This window comes from Hypomesus nipponensis, chromosome 3 (genome assembly GCF_054491055.1).
Source record: "Hypomesus nipponensis isolate SF chromosome 3, ASM5449105v1, whole genome shotgun sequence".
Taxonomy (NCBI): domain Eukaryota; kingdom Metazoa; phylum Chordata; class Actinopteri; order Osmeriformes; family Osmeridae; genus Hypomesus; species Hypomesus nipponensis.
In genome coordinates, this window is record NC_140363.1 from 15,266,886 (window position 1) to 15,294,753 (window position 27,868).

The 27,868-nt window shown below is 45.9% G+C and overlaps 5 protein-coding genes across 7 annotated transcripts; 2 read left to right on the plus strand and 3 right to left on the minus strand.

Moving 5' to 3' along the window:
- Positions 1–7,982: 7,982 nt before the first annotated feature.
- nubpl (nucleotide binding protein-like) lies at positions 7,983–11,334 on the minus strand. Its single transcript, XM_084678899.1, has 11 exons — positions 11,048–11,334; positions 10,644–10,791; positions 10,208–10,242; positions 10,000–10,090; positions 9,718–9,757; positions 9,524–9,614; positions 9,356–9,449; positions 9,174–9,259; positions 8,947–9,067; positions 8,726–8,808; positions 7,983–8,563 (listed from the first exon to the last, which is right to left on the minus strand). Exons 1-11 carry the CDS (start codon positions 11,180–11,182, stop codon positions 8,501–8,503), a joined length of 987 nt encoding a protein of 328 aa, XP_084535025.1. The 5' UTR covers positions 11,183–11,334; the 3' UTR covers positions 7,983–8,500.
- On the plus strand, positions 11,246–13,511 carry gemin2 (gem (nuclear organelle) associated protein 2). 3 transcript variants are annotated; one of them, XM_084678920.1, is made up of 10 exons: positions 11,246–11,523; positions 11,699–11,786; positions 11,870–11,959; positions 12,049–12,108; positions 12,188–12,301; positions 12,477–12,521; positions 12,699–12,767; positions 12,869–12,979; positions 13,122–13,180; positions 13,325–13,511. In XM_084678920.1, the coding sequence occupies exons 1-10, from the start codon at positions 11,405–11,407 to the stop codon at positions 13,359–13,361; spliced, it is 792 nt and encodes a 263-aa protein (XP_084535046.1). In that variant the 5' UTR covers positions 11,246–11,404; the 3' UTR covers positions 13,362–13,511. The 3 variants fall into 3 exon arrangements, with proteins under 3 accessions (XP_084535046.1, XP_084535037.1, XP_084535057.1); XM_084678911.1 differs by having other exon boundaries at positions 11,255–11,523; positions 12,869–12,985; XM_084678931.1 differs by having other exon boundaries at positions 11,255–11,523; positions 13,125–13,180.
- Positions 13,512–14,186: 675 nt separating this feature from the next.
- Positions 14,187–18,147, plus strand: pnn (pinin, desmosome associated protein). Its single transcript, XM_084678942.1, has 9 exons — positions 14,187–14,327; positions 14,756–14,830; positions 14,938–15,009; positions 15,164–15,239; positions 15,320–15,414; positions 15,595–15,670; positions 15,782–15,937; positions 16,124–16,262; positions 16,430–18,147. Exons 1-9 carry the CDS (start codon positions 14,215–14,217, stop codon positions 17,560–17,562), a joined length of 1,935 nt encoding a protein of 644 aa, XP_084535068.1. The 5' UTR covers positions 14,187–14,214; the 3' UTR covers positions 17,563–18,147.
- Positions 18,148–18,682: 535 nt separating this feature from the next.
- On the minus strand, positions 18,683–19,551 carry pth2 (parathyroid hormone 2). The gene is made up of 3 exons (XM_084683403.1): positions 19,499–19,551; positions 19,219–19,311; positions 18,683–19,051 (listed from the first exon to the last, which is right to left on the minus strand). The coding sequence occupies exons 1-3, from the start codon at positions 19,549–19,551 to the stop codon at positions 18,709–18,711; spliced, it is 489 nt and encodes a 162-aa protein (XP_084539529.1). The 3' UTR covers positions 18,683–18,708.
- Positions 19,552–21,455: 1,904 nt separating this feature from the next.
- Positions 21,456–27,310, minus strand: rin3 (Ras and Rab interactor 3). The gene is made up of 9 exons (XM_084678955.1): positions 27,190–27,310; positions 26,569–26,683; positions 26,148–26,220; positions 25,905–25,996; positions 24,182–25,795; positions 23,002–23,310; positions 22,747–22,878; positions 22,456–22,619; positions 21,456–22,093 (listed from the first exon to the last, which is right to left on the minus strand). Exons 1-9 carry the CDS (start codon positions 27,235–27,237, stop codon positions 21,752–21,754), a joined length of 2,889 nt encoding a protein of 962 aa, XP_084535081.1. The 5' UTR covers positions 27,238–27,310; the 3' UTR covers positions 21,456–21,751.
- Between the last annotated feature and the right edge of the window lie 558 nt (positions 27,311–27,868).

The following is a 27,868-nucleotide window of genomic DNA, read 5'->3' on the forward strand; positions in this document are numbered from 1 at the left end:
CATTTTTTTTTCCATTATTTTGAGGTACCCAAGGGCTTTTACTTTTACTTATTTTAAGATTTTAAGAAGATTTGCCAAACCTTGTTTGCTAAGCCCAGAATTCAGCTTGATTTGTGGAAGCGGGAGGGATATAGAACTCACAGCTTACCCCTTGTCAGCAATTTATTATTTCCAAATAGCTGTCCCCCTGTTTTACAGAAATTAACATCTGATTCTTGATTTGTGCTCCTTCCACACCCAGTGTACCATGCATGGTGAACCTTTTAACACAGTGTCATCTCAACATGTCTCTACAGCTGCCAGTTTAAGTGTATATGCAGTGTACCTGTAACAAGTAACCGTATAATAACGGATTGTCGTGTTGCATTGTATCACAGGAAACGTGTCATAACGGCTGGAAACAAAAATGAAACGATTGCACATTATTTTAACTGAGAAATTAGGGATGCATCGTGCGCGCACGGAGCTGCCAGTCTTTTCTGTCTATCGGGTGAAGCTTGTGCATGGACCTGAGAGTGTGAGACCTGCGTATGTGCAGGCTCTATTGTCTGGTCCTTTTCTGGGTGTGGGTTCAGACTGGGCTCAGCTGTCCCTCTGCGATTGTTGGGAAAACAAAACACCAGGGAATACAGTAGCAGGAAGCCCAGGCCAGCTCTGCTGTATTTATATCCAGTCCAGATCAGATGTAGCATGTACACGTTAGCCTGAATTTTGTAGTGAAAGGCGTGGATGTTCTTTTATTCTCTGTGAATGAGAAAAAAGAGAGGAGGTTAGAGAAGATGAAAGGAGGGAGCAGAGAGAGAAAAAGGAGAGCGAGAAAGAGAGAGAGAGAGAGGAGGGTGAAAAAAAAAGAGTGTGGGAGTTTTGACTGAGGATCCCTGTCTACCAGGTTGGCACTCTGCCATCCGTCAATACGAACAGGAACAAGGAGCTTGGACCAGGCCTGTTACCAACCCACCAGCTCTCAGAGTCAAAGGGGCTGGGGCCTCTCTCAGAACATTGCTCCCCTCATGTCAGCAAGTCAATCAATACAACATCCTTGTTGTCACCAGTGATGTAGTAAAAGACTCGTACAGGAGGAGGAAGCTTCTATTGAAGAGGAGGATGACTTTCATCCCTGAAGTTAAAAAAAATTACTTTCCTATTTATTAATACAATTCTCCCTGCCTGAGTAATAACGCTGTAATTGATTTGACAGTTCACTGCATTGACATTAATATTAATTCAAAGACGAAACATGAAGTAAGTACTGATTCCAAAGACTCAAACTTTGTTTTTAATGAGTTCCAAAGGAGATGGAGAGTGAGGTCATTCTGTGCCATTCAAAGGTGTGAAAGTTGCCCGCAAGAACCTGAAAATAACTAAGACAGTCCCAACAGCAGACACGCAGACTGAACTCACTGTTCTCACTGTTTATTGGTGTTTCTGCATCTCTCTCTCGCTCTCTATATCTCTCTCTCTCTCTCTCTCTCTCTCTGTCTCTCTCTGTCTCTCACTCTATCACTCACTCTCACTCTCTCTATCACACGCTAACACACTTTTTGACACTCTAACTGTCACACACACACACACACACTCCCTTCTCTCTCCGTCTTTGCCACAAGAACATGAAGTGCAGACCAAGCCATGGTAAAAACATTTTTCACCTGGGCAAAATCAATAAGCTTTAGCCCTTACAATACAGGGTGGTGTGGAACCATTCCGCTGCCGTAAAAAGAAGAATCTGTTTAAACTCGATTGATGCAGTGAATATACAAATCAAATACTACACCCAAGTCACTCTGCAGTACAACTAGCCACAGGCGATTGATTAGATGACGAGCCACACCTCCTAGACATTGTTTGACTGTCAAACATCAATAACTAATCAATAGCCATTGTGTTTGATCAGATCCATACTGAACTCACACATACAAAGGCGGCCGCACACCCTCACTGTAGTGTGCAACCAGTCAATATGTTACTCTCTCTTCCAATCTCCACTCACCCAAGTAACCTATAACCTGTCTCTGTGTTATAGCGGTCAGCCCACATCACTGAGTGTACAGATGAGTGTCGATAGCAGCATGTCCAGTTACCCCTGCTGTGTTGTAAAAGATGCACAAACACAACACACCATTACACCATATATACAACAGATATCAAATTTAAATGAAACAAATAAAAGACTGCGTATAAATAAGACATACAATACAATTAAACAAGTAAAATATATAATAAGTTGCTCTACTTAATCTATGTCTATAATATATGTCTACATGTATATTGTAGTGATAGGATATATCTGTACTGTAAGTTGGACAAGCTCCCACTTGCTCTGTTATTCTGGCCTTGATCTCATACCCTGGAGCTGTATGCAAAACAACTCCTCTACCACTTCCATACAGAGAGGTTTCTCAGTGTGTGTGTTATTTTAGACAGATCAGATATTCATGGTCAGTCTGGTACTCAGCCATTACTATTGAACTAACTTTGGCTGCGCACAGCAACATCACAGTAGACATATATGATATCTTTTGGTTCATTGTGCAATAGCTCTTTTTCACTGTATGTGACTGGATGAAAATTATGTTATAAGACGAGGGATGCATAAAGTAGAGAAGACAAGGAGGCGAGGAGAGGAGAAACAGTGGGTTTCAGTGTGAGACAGAACTGCTCTGCAGGGTGTCTGTGTCAGTAGGCTTGAAACAGCTGGCTGACTTAGATACTGTGGAGAGAGAGAGAGAGAGAGAGGGACAGAGAGAGAGAGAGAGAGAGAGAGAGAGACAGAGAGAGAGGCACAGAGAAAGAGTCTGAAGATATTTAAAACAACCTTTCACATGATGCAGAATTTAAAATGTATGGCGAAATGTATTCCTATGTGCCGATAACACGGAGGTGGTGCAAGTATCCTTATAAGAACCCATAACAGGGCCAAGTGGTGTATGGACAGAGGGAAGGAAGTTATGTATGAAACTGTGTGTATGATACATATTGAATATCTCTTCATTATCTTTTGTGGTTAGTTAGTCTCTGTTAGACCATATCTGAGTGGTTCGAACATCTGAACCACTTGGAGTGTGCTGGCTCACTGATCTCAAAGAGAACACATATCACCCTTTTCCCAGTTCTGCTTTAATTGGCTACGAGAATAATATCTACATTTACCAATGATAGTACACCATTCCCTGAGAACTTTGCCCCCGCAGTATGACTTTGCCCCCACAATATAACTGGTTTCGCATTTACCCGATAATGGATGAGTCAGATATGTACAAAGTATCTTGACAACCCTTTGATATTTCCTTGTGCTAAAGGCAGTATTTTATTGTGTGGGAGGAGAACTAACCAGGGGACTGATGCTACCACAGTAGGTTAATGCCTGTCTGTTTGTGTTGCCCGTCTCATGGGTTTTCCCTCAATCTGTCGACTGGATAGCCAGTTTAGGAGGGTTAAGAGTTATTGGGGCGAGCAGGAAAACCAGATTACATAAGATTAGCATTGCTATCAAATTAGAAAAGCAACAGGAAATAGTTGGTTTAGTTACTGTATGTCTGTGCTTGTTAGGGCCAGCTGGGTTCAAGCTAATTGTTGAGTTAGCATGGCTCGCTTCAGCAACCTGTCCACGTTTCTTGTTTATGTCTTCCAGCTAAGCTTACAGGTGGAAGAATGCAGTGAGGCAAACAGGACTGTCTGTTTCTTGCGTCTGAGTCAGGAAGGCCTCGTCAATCTGCCCCTACCAGCCGGCTGTTCAAACAAGGAAACAGTTTTACAATGGACTCCCACTTCTGTAATGAATAGAATAGCATTAGACCAGTACAAATAAGTACAAAACCAATACAGCCTCGTCAAAGGGTACAGAAATGAAAATATGCCTTCTAAATACACTTTATCTCTGTAAGGACATCTGCTCGGCAATATCTATCATATCTTCATGTCTGTCGCAATAACAGTTATGATGTCCAGCCAGTTGCCTCCGGCAACGGACATAAAACATCAGTGAACACTTCATTAGGACTGAGTGAGCGTCTCCTCACTGGGGTTCCAACTGGCCGAGTACAGGCTCATGTCTCCTTCTCTCTATATCTTTCTATCTCAGTCTTTCTCTGTTACTCTTTCTCTCTCTATCCATCTATCACTCAGTCTGGCTACCTCATCCTCCCCCGTTTTTCCAGTCTCCCTCTCTCCTTCCGTTTTTATTATCCTGTCTCTGTGTCTCTTTCTTTCTCTCGTTCAGCCTTTTATTCAATCCACCAAATCCTTTTTATCCATTTGAGTCAGTGTCATCACCACTCAGAAAGAATTAGCATCTGCAGGTTGTGCTGGTCACACAGTTTGTATGTTGGATGTGTGCATGCTCATGTGTGTAGGAGTGTGTGTGTGTGTGTGTGTGTTTGTTTTGAGTCTGTTGTCCTTTCGTTTTGGCGAAGAGAAATCCGGAGGTTAACCTTCGCCTGGATGGGTTGGTAGCAGCAGCTTGGTGTCCGCTGCAGCTGATGCAGCAGTTGTCGCCTACATCCCTGTAGCAACCTCAGCTTTATTTTTAATTGAACCCTGAGGCAAGTTAACGTCAGTGAGCCTCACCATCCCCTGTGCTGTCCCACAGCTCACTCACACACACATTCACACACACTCACACACACTCACACACGCAAGCACGCACGCACACAAGAGCGTGCACCAGCGCATAAACCACACATGCATGCACACACACAAACACACACAAAGGTTTTTGTCTTTTTGTGTTTTTTAGAGAGAGAGAGAGAGAGAGAGAGAGAGAGAGAGAGAGAGAGAGAGAGAGGGAGAGAGAGACATAGAGACAGAGAGCAAAAGAAAGAGAGAGAGAATGTACCTTCCTACCATCCAGCAGTACCCAGACTTCAAAAGCCCAGTGGTAGGTCCCTGAACCTGGCTTTCTTCTACTGCCTGTACCCCTGCCTACTCCCTTCTCCTCTCTCCTCCCTTCTCCTCTCCGCCTCCTCTCCCCTTTCCTCCTATCCCTCTTCTCTCCAGAACAATTTTGAATTATTCAGTGTCCCCTGGCCCCTAAATCCACCTCTGAATCTCTTTAGATCTATCCTCTCTAGACTATTGTGTGCTCGTGTGTGTTTGTGTGTGTGCATGTGTGTGTGTGTGCGTGTGTCTGTGTGTCATGGTGAGTCTTGTCCCTTTGTTTGTCCGGCAGCTGGGTAAGAAAACAGGTGACACACCCCATAACACTCAGTTTCACTACACACAACTCCACAATTCAAACAGTAGCGATTGAATTGAGTAGCCTTTGACTTGAGGCACCATGACTGTGGCATATCCTGCTTTGCGAGGAAGTCTAGTTCCTGAATCAGGTGTTGAAACATCCTCGTTTCCATGGTGCTGTGGATGACAGATAGCAATGGGTCTCTATTTCATGTTTTTTCTCCTTGCGGTGTTGGGATCCCTGGAAAAAGATATTAGACCCTCACGTCACATAACATAACATATTCTCCTTTCTTCGCTTTTGAACGAAGAAGAAGACAAAAGCTTTGACAATGCAGATATTCTGCCTACTGGCCCTGCCACTGGTGTTGCTCCGGCCCAGAGGGGAAACAGTCTCTGGCTTATTTCTGCAGCTCCGGTGCAGGAAGAACGATGACCAAAAAATGTGCGGGGGTGCTGCTAGCTCCTGGCTGCAGACACACATGCATAGACACACACAGGGACTCCCTGAAAATGTGCACAAGTATGTGCACACGGGCGCAAATGGCCAAAACCTACACTCCCTCTTAGCTCCTACTAGGAGGACACACACACACACATTCCCTTCCCAGTGACGCAGCACAATTGGAACCAGCTGCTGCTGTTTACACCGACACCAACACCGCAGCTGCATTGCCATGGAAACGCAGCAACGCTCGGGGCTGCCAGGCAAGGGCAGGGTTCCCAAGGTCAGGGGGGGGGGGGGGGGTGACCACAAAGGAGGGAGATGAGGTGGTCCTGGATGTGGGTCTATTAAACACAGATAAACTGGAGTGTTGGTGTGTGTGTGTGTGGGAGGGAGGAGTTGGGGGTGAGGGTGTGGGGGGTGGGGGGTGCAGAAGGGTGTGTGCAGAGTAGATGGTCATCTAACAAGATCCCTGGGGGCTCATTGAGAGCCTGTTCACATTCATGCCAGTGTCAGCAGAGAAAAGAGACAGACTATGAAGTCAAAGAAAACATAAAAATGTTGGATGAGGGTGGTAAGTTCAAATACCTTGGATATTTCGTAAAATGTATTACTTACATTGTATTCATTCAACTGAATTCACATTATTGTCACTGACAGTAGTGGGGAAGAAATCCAATGCCCTTGCTGACAAAATGATCATCCCCCACCAACTCATTTCACCTCATTGTGCTCAGGGTGCCCCCTCCTCACAATGAACTCTTTCACCTTTACAGAGACAGAGAGAGAGGGAAAGAGAGAGAGAGAGAGAGAGAGGGGGGAGAGAGGGAGAGAGAGAGAGAGAGTGAAAGAGAGAGAGAGAGAGAGAGAGAGAGAGAGAGAGAGAGAGAGAGAGAGAGAGAGAGAGAGAGAGAGAGAGAGAGAGAGAGAGAGAGAGAGAGAGAGAGAGAGAGAGAGAGAGGGAGAGAGGGAGAGAGAGAGAGAGAGAGAGAGAGAGAGAGAGAGAGAGAGAGAGAGAGAGAGAGAGAGAGAGAGAGAGAGGAGAGAGGGAGAGAGAGAGAGAGAGAGAGAGAGAGAGAGAGAGAGAGAGAGGGGGGGGAGAGAGAGAGAGAGAGAGAGAGAGGGAGGAAGAGAAAATGTGAGAGGTCGAAGACGAAGGGTGTAATAGACATTACACATATGTGACAAACAATACATTTATAAATGCCTACACAGCTTCCAGCCTCCTCTGAAGTTAGACATGCAGTTACAGGAGCACAGAACTGAAGTCCGGTTGTAAGATATAACAAGGCTGAGGGCTGGAAATTCATGTTTACATTTCCGGATACAAATCACTGATAACACTGTTAGCCGATTTGAAGGTCACGATATACAGAATATCAGCTATGCCCTTTCTGGTTGAAAGTCATGTTAACTGAGTGTGGAGAGAAAGTACTGCAGACGAGAAGATAGCAGATGTTTTTTTGCTTCTCTCTGAAACCATTTCTTTCTAATTTTGCAATGCAGGATGTGGCTTTCAAAACAATAGAGTTATGTTTCATTGAACTGCTGACAGATGCAGTTAGAGAAGTCCCAAAATCACAGACACAGGGACAAACATCACATGCGGATCTAACAGTTTCATTCGATTCAGAAAGCAGATTAGGTCTCCAAACCTCATTTTATAAGAAGCTAGGTTTCCAAAACTCTTACTTGATATAATTTCATTCAATAATGTATGCATGCTGTATAATACATGTGAATTTTCTCATCATGATCGACAAGAGGAAGGAGATATTCTAGTCACTGGCTCGGGAGAGGGATTTACTCATCCTAGTTTTTCTTAAGTGTTTAATATTTGAGCGCTTTAATGGAGCGCACTGCACATCCACATCGAATGTGTATACGTCTTTCAAAGTCATATTTTGTCATAGATTTATAAGACTGTATCCATTCAATCAATCAATATTTTCTAATGGGTTCTTGACACTAGACACCCTTCTACCCTCCCCTCCACCCCTCCCTATTTAAATATTGATCAAGGTAGTGTGTTAGATTCTGTAACTTCTTCAAGGGGAGTGCAGTGTAAATTAAAAGCTGTTATAAATAAGCATGAAACCACCCACTCAGAGAATTCTGCTTTCTCCTTCACTTCTCTCACAGACAGAGAGATCAGAGTGCAATTTCTAAACGAGGCCAGGCCTGCCCTCGAAAAAACAAAGTACAGCTCTCAAAGTCTAAGAATATTCAACTCATATGGAGCGCCCCCAAGTGACAGTAGATAGAAACAGCAACCCATTTCAGGCTCACAACCGTGGTGTTAGTGAGAGACAAGTGCATTCATATGAATCATGAGAACTCATAATAATACAGATGACAAGAGAAGAAAACTTCACGCAGCATTTGTATGCCTTTATTAATCTCGTATGAATCAGAACATACGGTCAAGTTCTTTGATTATACAAATCTCAAGTCTTTATCATTCAACTAAGGAGAGAAAAACTTTCTCTCAAAGAGAACCTCCAGTAGTATTCATTCAGAAATGTTTGTCAGGGATAAATGTCAATTACTTGCTGATATTGTTAGTGTTTACTGTGCTTTACACTGTTTTGGTGGGTAAATGGATGATGGTGGTTAAATTGAAGGACAGGAGAGAACAGGTGGAGTGTCCAGTTGGGTGGTCTTGTTCCAGTTGAAGACCGTCCATGGTTTAAAAGAAGGAACCTTGGGTAGAGAAATAACATGTAGACCAGACATCCCTAGTGGAATCTTGACAGGATGCAATCTCTTCTACTCATAGGCATTTCTATCTGCAGCCTTCAGTGCAATTCCTTCCACTGGACATGCTCCAACTGTGCCCCAATTGGCTTAAATCAGTTCATTACTTCCTGGATGTACTTCCAATCAAGCAGACACTTCCTGTAGCCTCTGAACCACAGCAGATGCCACCTTCTTGTAAGCTTCAGCCTGTGACACAAATAGAAACAAACGCATCAGATACTGCAGGCAAACGTCAAGTCTGGGAACATAAAACACCAAATCCCCAACACATTGAGATTATACCACCAATTACTCAGACAAAAGCGCAGTAGGTTTGGGTGAGACATAAAACTTATCAGAGCTCCAGACCTCAGGGCTGTCAGGAGATGAGATGACCACAGGCTGTCCCCTGTCTGATGTTTCTCTGATGTTGAGGTGAAGAGGAATGTCTCCTGTAGGAAGGAGGTTGCAGGAGAAGGGATGGGGAAGGGAGGAGAAGGTTAAATCTCAAATACCCAGTTGATTCTCAAAAATCGCTCCCCTATTAGATTCTCCTGAATACGACATAATTTGAGAACAACTGGCCTCACCCAGAACTTGTACGCCCAGAGTATTAGCTAGCTCCCGTGCTCCATCCATCCCAAAGATGTGGGTCTGGTGGTTACACTTGGGACACTGGAACACACTCATATTCTGGACCAGGCCCAGCACCTGTAGCACAGGAGCAGGGTCAATATACACTACCTGTGCATACAGCACAGAGTCAACTTATTTGAATATCCTCTAGATTTGATCCCTTTAAATTCAAGACTCTTACAGGAACATGGACTTTTTTGAACATCTCTGCTCCTCTTCGTGCATCGAGAAGGGCGATGTCCTGGGGAGTGGACACTATCACAGCTCCTGCAACCGTAAGCACAGGTCTGGGAGGTCACGGCAGGGTGGTAAACAACTAAACAAGCACACCACTGTTCTGGGTGCTGACCCAAGATGACAAACCTGCAATGGGGATGTTCTGTGTGATGGACAGCTGGACATCTCCAGTACCCGGAGGCATGTCAATCACCAGGTAATCCAACAGGCCCCAATCCACCTGCACAGACGCACACAACTCAGAGATAATCATAGGACTTACCCTTGGGTAGGTTGTGCTTCTGCAGTGTTTACCTGTCGTAGAAGTTTCTCTATAGCAGACATGACCATCAGTCCCCTCCAGACAATGGGAGCTACATCTTCCACAAGGAAGCCCATAGACATGCTGAGAAAGAGGGGGTGAATGAATACTATTGAAGTCCTCATGGTCATGTTTGTACTGTCTCTACCCTGTGCCAGCCAGGTGTGATGAAGATGAGGATACTCACCAAGGGATCCCAAAATTCACTAACGGTATCATTAGGTTGTCTGGAAGAAAAACAGATATATTTAGGCGCAAAACACATACTGTCACAAGCATTTTGATCAGGATGAATTGTAACTGGTGTAAATCTATCCTAAAGGATGTGTTGAGTATTGTTCTTTTGAAGTATTGTGAATGTGCATAGCTCAGGCAGGAAAGCTACTCAATAATGTGGGATTCAAATATTAAATTGATATGGTACGAAGCTCTAGAGATGACGTCATTTAGGTTGCAGAGTGTGACGCACTTTGTGTCAGCTCCGGGTTCCCTCGCAAGTTCATCAGTTTAGGAACCGAGGGACCATACACATCTGCATCTAAAAGCCCTACTGTCTTACTCTAGGAGAGAGGAAGAGGGGGGAGGAGAAGGGTTGGGGGTACAAATTGAGGAGTGACTGAGTCAGTATGCGGTGCAAATAAATACATATGACTAAGTCAGTACTGGTTATTATTTACCGGGTCATTAGCAGTGAGTCCAAGGGCTAGATTCACTGTTGGCATGAAGACAAACAACAACATAAGGTAAGCAATCCCTACTGTAATGTACAGTACTGTAATACGTCAAATGTCAGGTCCATTTGACTGCAATAAAATCATAAAATCAATTAAATCAATCGGGGGTCAGATGGCTGAGTGGTTAGGGAGTCAGGCGTCGGGCTATTAATCAGAGGGTTGTTGGTCCGATTCCCGGCCGTGCAAAATGACGATGGGTCCTTGGGCAAGGCACTTCACCCTACTTGCCTCGGGGGAATGTCCCTGTACTTACTGTAAGTCGCTCTGGATAAGAGCGTCTGCTAAATGTAAATATAATATGAATAAAAGACACCAACATGTTGTCTTCCCCTAAATTGAGTGAGACCCTGACTCTACAACCCGTTATACAATCTTGCACCTGCTGTGGTTGACTTTCCCACTCCTCCTTTTCCCGAGGCGACCACTATGACTTGTTTGACTCCTGTAATAGGCTTCTGTTTAGGCAGACCTCGAGCCATGTGCTGCTTCTGCCTCTCCTGCAACGCCCTGTCAGCAGCACCCGATGTCTTGGGGAATAAGGGAGGGGAAAACAACTTCTCAGCATCGCTCATCTTGGATATACAGTCTATGCAACAACCATTAGTCAAGTAAAAGCATTGTAATTCAACATTGTCGTAAAGAAGAACTATTTAAGGAATAGTGGGACACCTAAAGCCAGAGGACCGTTTTGTTAACTGTGACATGAGTGGACCAATGTTAAAGATAGCAAAGCTTAGTAATCTTTCACCAGCAAATAAGGAACAGGATTCTTTGACGTCTTACCTTACAGCGTATAAAATATTTGCAGCCTAGGGGAACATGTATACCTCTTCCTGTCCTTAACGCATTTGGCTTGTTTGTGGTGACGGCTGTCAGTTTTAATAAATGTGCGATTTTATTGTAGCTACAGTGAGCCATATTTTTCTGTTGTTTTGTTGTGAACGAGGGTTGACAGCCGGCGCATTCTTATCGCGTCATCCGCAGCATGTCGCTAGCAAGATGGCGCTAAAGTTTATTTTGTTGTAGCTCAAGTGCTTACTGCGTAGATGGACTTTTGAGAATTAACGAATTGTGTAATTTCAAACAGCATATGCCAAAACAAGCACTGTAACACTGTGTTTGTAAAATTATTGAATAAGGATGAAATCCGATGTGGAAGAATTGATGCCTCGGCTCCTGCCCGTTGAGACAGGGGAGAGCGATGATTTTAATCCAAACGAACCTCCACGAAACCCTCAGGAGTATCTCAGACAGGTTCAGTAAGTGACACATATTGCATCATTGTAAAATACCTATTTATTAAATTCAGTTACCAGCGTCAGCCTCATAAATACAGGTCGTTAACTAGTAGGCATCGTCACCGAACACTATTATTTAGGAAAGTATCATGTGGACGTACTACCCCCCAGCTAATGTCGAGGGTCTCCATTTAAGGCTTGAGGCGTCGCTTTGTCCAGACGTCGTTGTGGCTCAGATTGACCCCAAGAAATTAAGGAAAAACAAACAAACAGTGAACGCGTCGGTAAGTTGAACTGTTACCATGTGGATGTAAGTGCAGACAGATACTTGTATTTGTAAACGTGTATTTTAACTTTTGTGAGACAGGTCACAGGGTGCCATGCTGCTCCACAAGGCTTTTCTCCAAGCTTGGGATGGCAGCGACAGCAAATCAGCAACTTCTCAGAGATTAGACAGGCAAATACGTCTTCTCATTTTTTGCAACGGCTTCATTTATCCGTGGTGGGACTAAACTTTCTGACGTAACAGTTACGATTTTTTTACAGAGCATCAACAAGCATAGGAAACACTGGAGCTCTCAGTCACTAGATGACAATGTAATAATGGTGAGTTAAATTAAACGTGTACAAATAACCATTACCATACTAGCCTGTCTGTACTTCTGACTGTGTGGTCTGTCTATAGCCCAAGCTGAATGATGAAGAAGGGTGGAAGAAGTTTTGCCTGGGTGAGAGGGTGTATCTCAACTGCCCTCCCCCAAACAGGGAAGACTCTGACATAGGCCTTGACTATACCAAGGTAACAAATACCAGAAGTAATACTGATACCATAGGATGTGAAGGTTGTACTACCCTGAAGTATCTGAATGAACCGGTGCAGGATGAGGCAGAAACCAAGTGGGGTTCTTACTCTGGTGTGAAGATGTAGTCATCCATCATCTCTGTGTTCTTTGTTCCCTCCCCGGTTCTCCCAGATGGGCTTCTCTCCGTTCCTGAGTATAGTGAGCCGGCTAAATCAGGTGAACTGTCCTATATTTAGGGTGACACTCTTACATACTGCCTCCTGATTGCAAGGCAGAATGGATGCTTTGTTATTTTAGTTTTGTTTGTTTAAGACTTTATAATGCTCTCTCGCTATTATCACTCTCGTTCGCTCTGTTTCATTTTTCTACTTTGTTTAAATGTTTCCTTCTCAGGCCACTATCTCTGCAGTTCTGGAATATTTGATCAACTGGTTTGAAGAAAGGGAGTTTGCCCCACAGTTGGTTGGTATATTTGCCATGTTATCTTCTAAGTTAAAATAGGTTTTAATAATACATGATCTGTAGAAGTTAAGAATGCTGATGCTGACTTGTGATTCTTCCAGGGAAGGTGGCTTTATGCTTTGCTGGCTTGTCTGGAGAAGCCCCTCCTTCCTGAGTCTCACTCCCTCATACGACAGCTAGCAAGAAGATGCTCTGAAGTCAGGGCCAGTCTGGTAAGAGTGAGTGGACATGTGTGGCTTTTTATCACACTTCCAAAGCATTCAAAACCAAACTAAGCTGTGCAAAACAGGTGACATGAGTGGTGATGATGATGGCTCGTTGTATAGTTCCATATTTTTTTCTTCATCATAACAGCAGAGCGTGGAGGATGAGAGACTGTCAGGTCTCAACCTGATGATCTGCATTGTTGCCAGGTAACTGTCATCTTCAAGCTTCCAGAATGTGTGTCACGGTCATTCAATTCAAGGAACTTTATTTAACCCTTATGGCCTCAGTCACACACAGATAATTGAAAGGGCCATGTTGATTCTAAACCATGTTTTTGCCTATCTTTTCAGATATTTTGAACAGAATGACTTGGCTGATCAGGAATGATCAGATCGACTTAAAGACCTGTCCAAATTAGGGAAATTGTGTCAGTTGATTGATGGACAGCTCAGAAAATGGGGGAACAATTCAACTTTTCAGTTACTTCATCATAATTATGCTTTCACTGTTATGAAATAAAGATATGTATAAATACCACTGTGGACTAGTATTTGAATATTTAGTCAAATAAGTAAACGCATCAAAGTTTTACAGTATTTTCAGTTACCATTTAGGAAACTTGAAAGGATTTGGTTTGTGTTATTTAAAATTGGAGTCCTTTTTATATCATTATCTGTAAGTATAAATGAGGGTTGCGATCCGTCCCAGTTTAGTTTGATTTCCCTGGACACTAATTGTGCCGGTTTTTTGTGAAAATGTATTTCTCAATTTGAATCTCTTTGAATAGTTTGAAATAAAACGTAATTTCTAATTTCCTTCTACTGCTATTCTATTCTATCGTCTTAACTTTCCCCCCTATACGCCCCAAAAATTGAAAAACAAATAGAAATGCAAATTCATGGCCACAAAATACCTGGCGGCGCCCTTGGTTCTGTCCGAGTGTCCCGTTTTTTCACAAATCAAAAGGTGGCAACCCTAGTGAAGTCATTCCGAGAGGTTTTAAAACAGACCAATAGCTTCGAGTGTGTACTTTATATAGGGTACTACTTTACTGTTCTAATAAAACATGTTAAGCACAATTATGTGTTAATTGTGTTCTTGTTCATGATAGGAATGTGCACTGCATACAATTGAAATGGTCAGGTGACCTCAGTCCCCCCCAGACCATCAATATGAATGCGTTTTCCCTTTCCCAGTAATGCTTTGCGGCTCGCATGCTTGGTAGAAGCTCACTAGCGAGATGGCGGTGGCAGTACAATCTTTACAAGACCAGCTTGAAAAAGCGAAGGAGAGTTTGAAGAATGTAGACGATAATATTCGTAAACTAACGGGGCGGGATCCCAATGAGTTGAGGTAAGTCAAAACCTGCGAAATATTTACAATGTATATAGCTGGTCTGTACTACGTTCGCAGGAAGCTAGCTCGCCAGCTAGCCACAAAAATGGCTTCTTCCATTATTCAAACACTGGTAACGGGCTTGTTTGTTAGCTAACTAGGTTAGGTGGACACAGTAGTTTATACGGGGCCTTTCATCTGTGTAATGGGGTAATCTAGCTGTTCAGAATCCCGTGAAGGAACGTGATGGGGGGAAATAATTGCGGAAGTCTGATCTGACTGCAGCTACAGTGGTGTTTTATCATGGCTAACGCTAGGCGGGCTAGCTTGCCAGCCAAGGGTTTGTGGATGGTCAGTTGGCTTGAACATTTCCGTGTTGATTCCCTTGCATGTAATTCGAACCATTTGCAACTAGACTTGTTTCTGGTTTTTATTTTTCACCTCAGACCTGGCCAAGTACGAAGGCCACCCGTCCCAGGCATGATGGGAGGAGGTAGGGGGCGAGGCATCAACCTACTGAGGTAAGACCAGCGGATCAACCCTCGGGGGTAGCCTTCCCCCTTACCGCATAGATGGCATAGGTCTCGAGCTTGGTGTTTAATTAATCAAGGCTTAATGTGTCTTTCAGACGTGGACTCTCTGAAGTGGGCGGAGGAGGCCCGCCAGCCAAGCAGAGGGACATTGAAGGAGCCCTGTTGAGGTGAGTGTGGGATGTGGTGGTGACTGTGCTTTGCTGGTTAGGTTTATTAACGGTAGTGACTGGTTGCATTGAGGTGTGTAGCTACACATTTGTTTTTGTCTCAATTCTATTTTACAAAAGTGGTTATTCAATGGCTGCTGTTTTGTATGTGTAGGCTGGCTGGGGACCAGAGAGCCAGGAGAGATTCACGTCACGATAGCGACGCTGAGGACGATGACGATGTCAAAAAGGTACAGGCAAGACCTCTGGTCATGTGGTGCGTACGTGTTAACCCCTGGTTTTAACCCCTTCTCTGCTGTCTGATCCACAGCCAGCGTTGCAGTCATCAGTAGTGGCTACCTCCAAGGAGCGCACGCGTCGAGACCTGATCCAAGATCAGACCATGGATGAGAGGGGAAAACAGAGGTGAGGCTACACACACTCCAGTCAGTTTTTTTATTCATAAAGATCTATCAACCACAAGTCTGGTCTGGTGGTGAAGTGTGCAGCACATTGTGTGGTTGGTTAACTGGCTTTCGGCCAGCATGGCTGACGGGATGCTTGCCAGGGTTTCGCTGACCAGTGTCACACATTCTCTCTTCACAGGAACCGACGCATGTTTGGCCTGCTGATGGGAACCTTACAGAAGTTTAAACAGGAGTCAAATGTGGCCACAGACAAGGTAAGGGTACCCATGAATGCACAACTCTTGTCTAGTTGCCAGTGAAATGAGCCGTTTTCCCTCTCCCATGGTGCTCCCTCACGGCTTTTCTCCACGTCTTTCTCCTGACAGCAAAAGCGCCGTTGTGAGATTGAGCAGAAGCTGGAGGTGCAGGCTGAGCAGGAGAAGAAGAGGGTGGAGGGTGAGAGGAGAGAGCTGTTTGAAGAGAGACGCGCCAAGCAGACAGAGCTCAAACTGTTGGAGCAGAAAGTGGAGCTTGCTCAGTTGGTATGGACTTGTCAAACGCATTGCACACAGCACCCCTCACTTAGCTGTAGCAGGTGGGGGGGATAAATACATGTAAATATTTAGCGTCAGTATTTTGATGTCAGTAGTGTGCCTGAGGAGAAACTGACTCCAATCTTTGTTTGGATGTCACCGTGTCCGTCTGCTAATCTTTGACATGTCTTGCAGCAAGAAGAGTGGAATGTGCACAATGTCAAGATAGTGAAGTTCATTCGCACCAAGACCAAGCCACCCATCTTCTATCTACCCGTGAAGATGTGCTCAGCCACTAACAAGCTCCTGGAGGATTCTCAGAAAAAATTGAATGGTGAGACAGTTTGGTATCTTGTAAAACTAGATGATTGCTGCCTGCATGTAGTCCGTTTTACTTTTCTACTCTTCCCTCAGTCCTCTACAGCACACGTCCGATTCTTGTGTGTGCGGTGCCCGTTTAACGGGTCTTTTTTTTTCTATTTTCCTTCCGTTTTTCTAAAGTGGTTTTTGAGGAGAGGCGCGAGGCGTTTGCCGAGCACCTGAGTAAGATGGAGGCTCGTCCTCGGCGCCAGTCCCAGCGGGAGAGGGAACAGGAGTCCGCAGCTGGCGCTGGGGGAAAGGACCCGAAGACTGAGGACCTGAAGGAGGGTAAGCCCACGGGCCAGCTAGTCAAGGTGACAGGTAACCGCAATGATGTAGAAATGGAGGAAGAGGAGGAGGAGGAAGAGGAGGATGAGGATGAAGTGAAGGACAGGAAAAAGGGGAAGGTGGAGAAGGGGGATGTAGACAAGGGGGAGGTTGTAGACAGGGAGGGTCAGGACAGGGAAATGGGGGAGGCTAGGGAGGTGGAGGTAGCTATAGCTGCAGGTGGAGGAAAGGAGACAGATGGGCAGGTCGGGGACAGGGAGGAGGATGAGAAGATGGAGGTGGAGACTGAGGAAGAGGGAGTTAAGGGGAAGAGGGTAGAGGGGCAGGTGGAGGTAGTCCAGGAAAATGTCCAGGGCCCCACAGCAATACCAGAGCACCAGGAGAAGACCTCGGAGCCCAAGAGCCCAGAAAAAGTCCAAGCCAGCCCAGAGGTGGCCATCATTCGCAGTGTAGAGCCCAAGGAGGCTGCTGCCAAAGAGGCCAAACCACAGCCTCTCATCCCCCTCCTGGAGGCCACTCAGGAGCCCCAGAGCCAGGGGCGTGAGCAGAAGCAACCACCACCAAAGCTGCCGGCCCCGGAGGGCCCTAAGGACCTGGAGCCCCAGCCACAGGAGGAAAGTCGGGGCCGCAAAAAGTCTAAAGAGAAGAAGAAAAGCAGAGGCAGTAGCTCCTCCTCTAGCTCCTCCTCTGGCTCCTCCTCTTCTAGTGGAAGCTCCTCCTCCTCCAGTGGAAGCTCCTCCTCCTCCAGTGGGAGCTCCTCCCACAGCCGTAGCTCCTCCCACAGCAGGTCCGGGGGACGCGACAAGAAACGCAGGAGAAGGCCTTCTGAAAGAGAGAGGAAGAAGGGAGGAGAGAGGGGCCACAAACCGTCCAAGGGCAGTGGGAGAGAGTCTAAAAACCCCAAAGACAAGGTCTCCAGCCGGTCTGACAGAAAGAGGTCATCTCGTGATGACAGGAAGTCAGACAGGAAAGATAAGCGTCGCTAGAAAGGTTTTATATCTCAGTGGGTGGCCGTTTTCTGTCTAAATATCCATGTATCCAAGTCTGAGCGAAGGGGTATTTAATGGATACCCCAGAAGACGAGGCTCTTAGAATTTTCTGGAAGTATTTTTAATGATCAATATGGTATTGAAAAATACTTGATTTTGGGATTATTCCTTTATTCGTCAGACCTAGTCCACTGTCATGCCCACTAACAGCTTTTACATTTTTTTTATTTTTTTTTATTGACTTGCTTTTAGGTGATACAGCTTAGCCTGTTTTGTCCAGAAATTCAGTTTTATTGTCCTTTTGAGGGTTTCTGAGCAATGTCTTGCTAACATAACTTCTGAGGCTGGTGTAGCCATGGTTAAAACGTGGTGGTGGTGGTATTAGTTATGTATTTCCAGTTATGTGATGTTGCACAGTTACACTCACAGCTTCTGAATGAAACTCTAGCCCCCTAATGTGATGACCATGCATAGTGTCTGGTCACTGTGCATCTAAGAAATCAATTTTGAATACAATGTTTTTTGTTTTTTTTGTACACTGAAACCATCCGCAGCTTCATTAAAAAAAAAGATGATTAAACACTTTTGGTTCCTTTGTCCTTTATGTTGTACATGAAAATAAATTAATTTCTACTTTTGAACAGGTTTCTCAGCCCTGATGGATGTGAAGATTATCCCTGTTAACATGTGAATGCTTGAACAATTTGAGATCTGTTTTAAATGCTGTGTGTTTGGGCTCACCTTATAAATACTGTAGTAACAGAATAATGGATACTGTAGTAACAGAATAATGGATACTATCAAGAAAAACAAGGAAACATTTAATATGAATCAGGCTTTATTTCATATTCCAGTGCATGGACAGTCTCATGGTTGAATCAGAATAATCCAATGGCATCAGGTTGAATAATGAAAATAAAATTAATTTGTGTTCAAAGATTAAAGTTAAACAAAAAAATGTATTTATTAGAGCCCCATTTAAATCTTCAATTGGGGGAGGGAACGTTTAATGAAATTGAACAAATGTGAACTTTACACAATTTGATATGCAGACTTTATTCATCACAAAGACACGCAACACATGTTCACTGGTATGGAGTGAGCTTACTGGTCTGCTGGCATGAGTCTGGCCTGGTTCTGGTTTCACTGGTTCACCACCAACAGTTTCTGCATGTAGGAGTTCAGCCACTTCTGTCTCTCCATGGAGGTCAGCAGTTTGCTCTTCTCCCTGAAAGCTGCGTCGTCCGCCACCACAATGTTCCGCTTCTCCTCACTGGGCCCCTGATTGGACGGCCAGTCGCCAGGCCAACCATCTACCAAGGCCTTGCCCAGTTGTGATTGGGACTCTGGAAGCCATGTCTCTCCCAGAAGCTCCGCCTTGCTCTTGGCAGCCCCAAAGTCTGGCGTGGACATCATCTGGATGCTCCAATCACGTAGGGAGATAGAGGGGTAAAGGATCTCCCATGGTTCAGGTTTTAAATCTCCCCTGGGACCAAGACAGTAAAAAAAAAAGAAAACGTAAGTGAACTCGTCGGTTAAACATTCTCTATCACTCTATGCGTCTCTTGTCTGTCACTTTTCATCTCTGTCAGGTAACATCATCTCAATATGCATGCCTCTGAGATAAATATGAACTAAATCATTCAGTTTTACCGGTGTCGATGTTGAAGGCGGGGTTGTGGGAAGCCAGAGGTCACCAGGGTCAGTCCCAGAATGCTTAGTATCAGGAAAGGAAGACCAGCCATCCTAAATTCACAGGACATGAACTTAGATCAGTCTTCACTGGTCTTCTTACATTCACTGTCACTGTTAGGACACCCTCCTATACACTATATACACCAACATCGATCACCCGACACATTTAATGTACACTATCGACATCAACTAATCATGTTAAGAGCACTATACACATATTCATACACAGCTGTCCTACCTGGATGAAGTGTAGTGTGAGGCCAAAGTTCCAGCTCGTTTGGTATCTGTCATGCAGAAGGTTCTAGATGAGTCTTCTAGAGTGTGGAAGTGGGTTCTAGAGTCTGAATGCACGTGTCCTTGTTCTTGGCCCTTGTCGTCTGTCAATGGTTCTGCCACTCTTATATATCCCCGGCACCCACACACACACACGCGGACATGCGCACAAACACACACTTGCGCCCGCCTCTTGCAGGGGGGATGCAGGTGATCAAAGTAAGATGTCTGTTTGTGCTTGTTCTTCCTCTGTGAGACTAGAGAAGAGAGAGACACCTGCTAAAAGAAGGGAGGCTTAATATAGAGGCGCCAATCACCGGGACAGGAAGCCTGGACACGTCACTGCCTCATGATGAAAAACCCTCACGGATACGTGCGCCTACGCAAAACAAGGGGTTTGATGGCAATCCAAACCATTATGCCTCTCATTCCGTAACCTGGGGTCGTGACCTTTTGAGCCTGGTAGGAACCTGAGGGTCATGTGACACCATCAGGATATGGTGTCAGGGGGTCAAGGGTCAGGCATGACGTAAGGATCAGGCGCATGAATGTGACACTGCTTTTGTCTTCTCTGCCTACGCTCATGTGAGGATGCCTGAGAAGAAAAACACTGGCCTCGTTAAAACTGATCTCTCTTCACAAGCCTGTCAAGCCTTGCAGAACATTCCTCACAACATCCATAATGTGCTTCATACTGTACATCCACACACACACATGCACACAGAAGATACTGTTCAGCTCCCAAACAGGAGAGATCCTCAAAACAGCAGCCTCACATCCCTGTGACGATGAGTACGACAAAGCCAAACACAGGCCCGACCAAAACCTTCAAACCCAACTGATTCTATACAAAAGCTTCACCCATAGTGCTTTACCTCTCAGTCTCCATAAGCCCAGCCATGGGTACACCCTGTTTAAACCGGTCTGATAAGCTTGCGCCAGCTCCTACCAAGCTAACAGGTGTCCAGGTTGTGGCATAGAACAGAGACATCTGCATACTGCAGCTCCGCTTCATTATGAACCTCATTTAAAATAATGACCTGTAACCACGGAGCTGCTCACCTCTGGACCAGCGCTCAGCTCGTTAGAGACAGACAGGAAGGACAGGGATGGGAGTGGGAGAGAGGGAGAGAGGGACGGGGGAGAGGTCAAGAGGGAACGAGAGAAAGACAGGGATGGAGGTGTAAGGGAGAGGTGTGGAGAAGGACAAGACAGAGATATGGAGGGGTGAGAGGTGGAGAAGGACAAGAGTAAGAGAGGGATGCAGGTGTGAGGGAGAGGTAAAAAGGGACAAAGAGAGAGAGGAGATGGAGCGGTGAGGGAGAGAGATGAAGAGGGAACTAGACAGGGATGGAGAGGTGAGGGAGAGGGGTGGAGAGGGAACGAGAGAGAGGAGATGGATGGGGAAAGCTCCACGGAGAGGGAGCTCGGAAAAGGAGCTGGAACTGGGGCAGAGAAAGAGAAGTAGATGGGCAGAAGAGAAAAGATGGAGAAAGAAACAGACATGGAAAGAGGTGATTCTTTTTTTGTGACAAGGTTTGTGAACAAGTGGTACTTTGATGATGTAAATGTGTATGTGTGTGCAGACAAAACACACACACTCCCCCAATAACAAATACCAGACGTCAGTGTTCCGGCTCTTTGGTTCTCCCTCTGAATGTCACAAAGAACACCCACTTGTCTCCTTGACTAAAACGTCACTAATACAGGAACACATTTCATGACACAAAAGCCCTACTCATCTATCAGCTTCTCTGCCTGTTACAAGCTGCTCAACCAGAAAAGAAGAACAGAGGATCTAAAGCCATCTTTTAAAAACGGCATCCTTTTCATACCCTTCTAAAATCTTAATTGCTGTTCAAAAGTAAAGAAGGCAAAGTAAAATGTTATTTGATGTAATACAACATATTTAATTTCATTGCACAGATGGACAGTTAAAATGGAGTTCCTGAAAATGCGATACATATACAGGTGATACACCGTATGAGTTCTGATCTTGCGTCAAAATAAAGCAAAGTGTTTTAAATACATTCAGAGCAGCAACAAAATGCAATCGACTGAATGACTGAAGCCTTAGCTACAAACCTTTTAACTAGCAAAACTGAATACATTGTTGCATGTCAAATTTTTTCAACTTATGAGACCTTTCTAAAAATAGCAAAAACCATTACTGACCGACTCATACACATGCATTTCCTCTCACTCACACGCATACATTTTAGATCTCAATCAAACTGTCCTCAGTTATCGTTGGAGGCGGCGGCCTGGGCGGTTGGCCGTCTGCATCCTCCTGTCCCTTGTTATCGTGCCGATAGACAAAGAAGTACTCCTTGCGTGGTTCGGTGTGGTGCAGCCGGGTCTTGATGCTGAGTGGCAGCTCGCTGGGCTCCAGAACCTGGTACTTACCCTCCACCAGGACACTCAGGCTATAGACGTCTGGCTCAGGGACCTCAAACTTGGCAGCACACTGCTCACACAACTCCTGGGCCGTGGTACTGGCCTGCACCCCCAGAGTCTTGGGGTTAGAGCCAGCCTCAAGCAAAGACACTGTGATGAAGTCCTGCAGCACGAGGGGAAAGAGACTCTCAGGTTGGGGTAGACATACGGAGTCAGGTGGCTGAGCGGGTAGAGCATTGGGCTAGTAATCTGAAGGTTGCCAGTTCAATTCCCGGCGCACATGACGTTGTGTCCTTGGGCAAGGCATTTCACCCTACTTTCCTCAGGGGGAATGTCCCTGTACTTACTGTAAGTCGCTCTGGATAAGAGCGTCTGCTAAATGGCTAAATGTAAATGTAGACATACAGGTATAATGGTATTCTGGTAGGTATAACATCATAAAGAATATAAAAAGTTAAAGTGAGGCTCAAGACGTCGAGGTGTGACGGAATGTTGCTGCGTGTTTGTGTGTGGATCAAATCGAACCTGTACAGTTGTTTGTGCCGTGCAGGCCTTGTTGAGCGTGCGTCTGCGTTCCCAGCGGTGGATAGAGTCTTGGACCTCCATGCTCAGCTGTCTGGTCACCGGCTGCTTGTCGAAGTTCTTGATGTGCTCCAAAGCTCCATACGTTGTTGTCAGGTAGTATGAGCCTGGACAATCCACACACAGTCACAAAGACACACTATGTCTGGGACCACACTTACAGATAGTACTGATAACTATAGTTACACTATATATAGTGTGCACATATATGTCTGTGTGTGCTTTTGTGTTTACCCTCTCCCAGCTGCAGGGCTGGGTCCATCAGCTCCATCATGTATTCAACATCCAGCATGAGGGCAGCCATGTTTGTTCTAGCGAGGACATACATGAGCACTGGCAGGAAGTCATCAGCACCATAGGCTCTTCCTGCTCAGCACAACAGGAAGTACATTTAATTGACCATTCAACATTCAAAGACAAAAAAGAGGTAAGACACCCCCAGCCATGTAGACAGGTAGACATAAAAGACAGATAGGCAGGCAGACAGACCTGGACAGCCGACAGACATGGAATCGTAGATGATCTTGCAGGTCTTCAGGAGCAGGTCTATCTTCCTCTGAGGGGAGTACTCCTGGTGCAGGTTCCACAGCTTTGCACTGATCTTCTCCATGGTAGGGGTCTCTGGCACGCTGGTGGTCACGCCCAGGTCTGTGGAGGTGGTGCCCAGGACCAGGGCCTGGTTCTCCTTCAGCCTCTTCAGGGAGCCTGTCCGTGTGTGGAACTCCTTCAGTCCAGAATACACAGGCTCGCGCATAGGCTTGAGAACACTCTTACACAGGGCCGCCTCCACGATGCTTTCTGGACACACAACAGCACAACATACTGTAACACACACTTACCACTCACCACTATTGTGTGTGTGTGTGTGTGTGTGTGTGTGAGAGTGCTTCTCTTACAGAGATGGGAAGTAAGAAAGTACAAATACTTTGTTACTGTACTTAAGTAGATCGTTCTGGTATCAGTACTTTACTTCACTATTTATTTTTTATTTTTTACTTTAACTCTTTAAATGTTTTAAATATAAATATTTGCATCATTGATGTATTTTTTCTGGGGTTAACAAATTATTTTTTGCAAATATTTGCATCATTGATGAGGACTCTAATGTACTCTATTGTGCTCTGCTCTGCTTTAATCTATTCTGTTTGAAGTTTTTCGGTTATCTCCTCTTTCCTACTCTCTCCTTTCACTGTGTGTGAAAAAACAGTTTCTAAAGATTTTACAATTTTAATTCAAAAATTCTTTTGAAAAAGAAAATTTCTCAAGGTTCAAAAAGACATTTGGTAAAAAAAAGTTTCTAAAGGTTGAAAAAGTTATTGGGAAAAAAAATTTTGAAGGTTAGAAAACATTATTTCGAAAAAAGGTTCTAAAGGCTAAAAAATTATTTTTTTAAAAAAGTTTCAAAAAATAGAGTTCGAAATTGTCTGTGTGAAGTCGAATGCGCTGCGTGTCTATAATCTATTTTTGTATTAATGTATTAATCTGATGTGAGGTCCAGTTACTAGCGTGACATTAAGACAGCTAGTAGTAATGGTCACTTTCTACTTAAATATTTGTCAGAGCCCACACTTCTTTACTTTAACTGTCGTGAAGGATGTGTGTACTTTTACCATCTCTGTTCTCTTATCTGTGTGTGTTTGTGTGTATGTGGTTTGCCAGTGTGACCCACCCAGCCTCTCCTGTGAGTGAACACTGGTCTCCAACAAGCCCTGCAGCTCCATGCTCTGAATCAGGTAGCTCTTCAGCTGGGTCATCATCTGACGGATCTCCTGCAGCATCTCAGTGCTGGAGTTGTGTTTCCCTATGGTCTCCAGGGTGAACGCCCTGTGTTCCCGCACCAGGTGCCCCAGGTAGGAGCTCCCGTCCCTGGACAGCTCCACGATCCGCTTCTGCAGCTTGTTGTCGGCGCTCAGGAGGCCTGTGAACACGTTGGAGATGTTCACCATGGAGAGGCGAGCCTTGGCCTTGTCCAGTATGATGGTGGAGGTTCTCTTCACTGTGGGCTTAGGGCTGTTGGGGCTGTTGGGGCTGTTGCCCCCTCCGACATTGGTGTTGCCGCCCCCCTCGTCCTCTGTGCTGCTGGTGGAGTAGGAGTCGTGGTCCAGGGAAGGGCCAGCTCCGCCCTCGGGCGAGTACAGAGACACGTCTAAAGCTTTGGCCTCGCCGCCCGTTCCCAAGGCAGGCTGACGGACCGACCAGGGAGGTGTGGACGGTGGGGGGCGTTGCTGATTGTTGAATGACAGGGGTTTTCCTCCAGTGGGGTTGCACAGCTCTGGTATGTTGGGTTGGCACAGGGAGAGCTTCTTCTTCCTTGGGGGAGGGACTGGTTGTGGAGGAGGCTTCCTGTGGCCTGAGCTGGAGACCGCGTCGGAGACGTCACACACCGCCTGCACGGTTCCTGTCTCCTGGTCTGTTGTTCTTTCTGTCTCTTTGTCTCTGTCGGTCTCTGAGGCTGTCTCTCTCTTCACCTCCGTTCCTCCCTCTGTTTCTTGCGCTCCGTCTGCATCTCTCTCGTTCACCGTGTCTTCCTTTGTCATCTCTGCCTGGGTCTCTTCCTCTACCTCCTTGCTCTTCTCGTCCCCAGTATCTATGTGTGTCTCCATCACAGTCCCTTCTTCTGGGTCCTTCTTTACTGTGAAGTGCTCTTCGATGCAGATTAGAGAAGCTGTAGACTCTGGGCTGAGATGGGCAGCTAGCTGTACGTCCGGGACTGACCTGTCTGTCTGTTTGTCCTGGCTCGGTCTGTCTGTCTGTTTGTCCTGGCTCGGTCTGTCTGTCTGTGTGTCTGGACGACGTCTATCTGAGGTCCTCCGTGGCAACGCTATTGGGGGAGCTCTGTGCGTGTGTGGTGGGGGAGGTCGGGATCCTGCCTCTTTGACGGATGGTTTAGCCGAGTCAGTCTTCTCTTCCTCACTGATCTTTCTCATGCCTTCCTCTTTCAGCTTGGTTGTGGATGGTGGGGCTCTGGGGGAAGGCATGTTGGGTGGAGGTTTTCCTCCCTGAGACAGCACCAGCATGGGCTCAGGGGCGCTGGGGGGTCGCGGTGGAGGGCGTTTGTAAATGGGAGCCCCCTGGCCAGGGCAATTCAGGCTCTGAGTCCTGTAGACTGGGTTGTTGAGGGTGGTCTGCAGGCTGCAGTGCTCCTCCAGGGAGACAGGGTTGATGAACCACGTCCCTGGACGGCCCTCATCCCGGCCCTTATCCCGGCTCTCTCCCTCTGAGATCGAATCCCCGTCTCCCTCCCCTTCCTTCCACTGCTGATTCAGCATGGAACCCCAGAAATCTGAAACAGGAACAGTAGCTAATGAACTTCTTTAGCCAAAGGAACGTAACGGGGGGGGCTTTTTTATCCTATAATATGAATGATGTCATACACAAATAAGGTGTCTCACCTGAGCCCAGAGTAGAAACCACCTCCATGTCTTCATACTTGGTGGCCTGGACGATGGCTTTGGGTAACCTCAAAGTGAAGGGGAGGACATCCCTAAAAAGTGAACATATGAAGGTATTTTCAATCCAACACTCACTGATGTGAGTCACTGATAGACTCACCGTCAATTGAAACGTGAAAGTGATTCCCATGACAACGCAGTGCGTATCAGTTAAGTCATGTGATCTGTAATGGACAGGCTCACCGGCTGACACAGTAGAAGGAAACCAGCTTGAAAATGTTCTCAAAAAACAGGCCAGATCTGTCAAGGTGCATATCTGGAACAAGACGTGAGAGGGTTAGGGACAGGGTACAGGGAAAGGGAGGATTTTAAATGGGAATTGAATTCCCTGCATTGTAGATGAACTGGAACTTCTATAAAATGAGTGGAAGTTCACAGCACTGATACAATGATAATGCTGTGGTTACACTGGTCATTTCCTGCTTTGCACATGTCACAGGATGATGACCCCGCACAGGAAATCTAGCACTGTCAGCAGAGGGGAGAGGAAGCATGCGGTAAGCAGCCCCTTCTGTAAGCACCACTCATGCAGACACAACACACACTTACACCAAGCGTTTTGATCTGTTGGCTGTTGTTAGCAGACCCTTACATAGATACTCACATGACTTTTCCTCAGTTACCGTGACGTCCTGGATCTGGGATTCTCCCTGGAGGTCAGCTATCCTCACCGACAGCAACATGGCCTTCTGATCCAGGCCTCGTCGCACTAGAAACATCTGAGAATCAAAATCAGAATGGGATTTAATCGCCATGAAAGTTTGAACAGACAAGGAATTTGCTTTGGCAGGAAGGTGCATACAGTAAACATATAGGAACCAAAAATGTGGACTATCTATACACAAAGTTACTTGTACATAAACTAGCAGTACTAAGTGGAATTTGGATTTAATAAAATGTACAATAAAATAAAATATAAGTTGCCGTAATGTACAAAAATAAATAAGAAATACAAATATTACAAAAAATACAAATGTACAAGATACAATTTTGTAATGCAGTGCAAAATGCAGTGTGTTTTAAGCAGGAAGTCATAGAGTCAGTGTGGACCCTTGGCCTTGTTGAAGAGGCCAACAGTGGAAGGGAAGAAACTGTTTTTGTGGAGTGAGGTATTGGTCCTGATGGACCACAGTCCAGAAGAACAAACCACTCACAGAGTGTGTAGAATGTATGTGTGTGTCTGTCTGTGTGTGTGTGTGTGTGTCCACGTCTGTGTGTGTCTCACCCCTGGTCTCTCTCTCCTGAGGATGGAGTAGCTTCTCTCCTGGTTCATCCCCAGTTGGAGCCAGACAGGACAGGTCCTGATCAGCCTCTCCACAAGACTGATACTGGGGCAAGAGGGGAGCGTGGTGGAGGAAGGAGGGAGGGTGGGGGCAAGTGGGGGAGAGGAGAGAGGGAGGATGAGGGGGAGTGGGGAGAGGAGGTTGGGATGGTAGGCAGAAGGGAGGGAGAGGGGGAATTAAGGGGGGAAGGGAGGAGGGCAGAAGAGGATGTTGCCGCTGAGGAAGGGATCAGGGGAGGTGGGAGAGAGGGAGTCAAGGGGGGAGGGAGTAGAGAAGTCACGGGAGCGAGAAGGGGGAAGGAGGACTTGGTTGTTAGAGGGGGAGGTTGTGGTCGGGAAGGAGGAGAAACATGCAAAGTTTGTGGTCTGGGAGGAGGCGGTGATGAGGGGTGAGACTTTGGGGGAGGGGGGGAGGATGGGTGTGTCTTTGGGGGAGGGGGGGAGGATGGGTGTGTCTTTGGGGGAGGGGGGAGGATGGGTGAGTCTTTGGGGGAGGGGGGAGGATGGATGTGGCTTGGGAGGAGGTGGTGAGGAGGGGTGAGGTTTAGGGGGAGTGGGGGAGGATGGGGGAGGATTAGGGAGAGAGGGGGAGGATGGGTGAGGTTTAGGGGGAGTGGGGGAG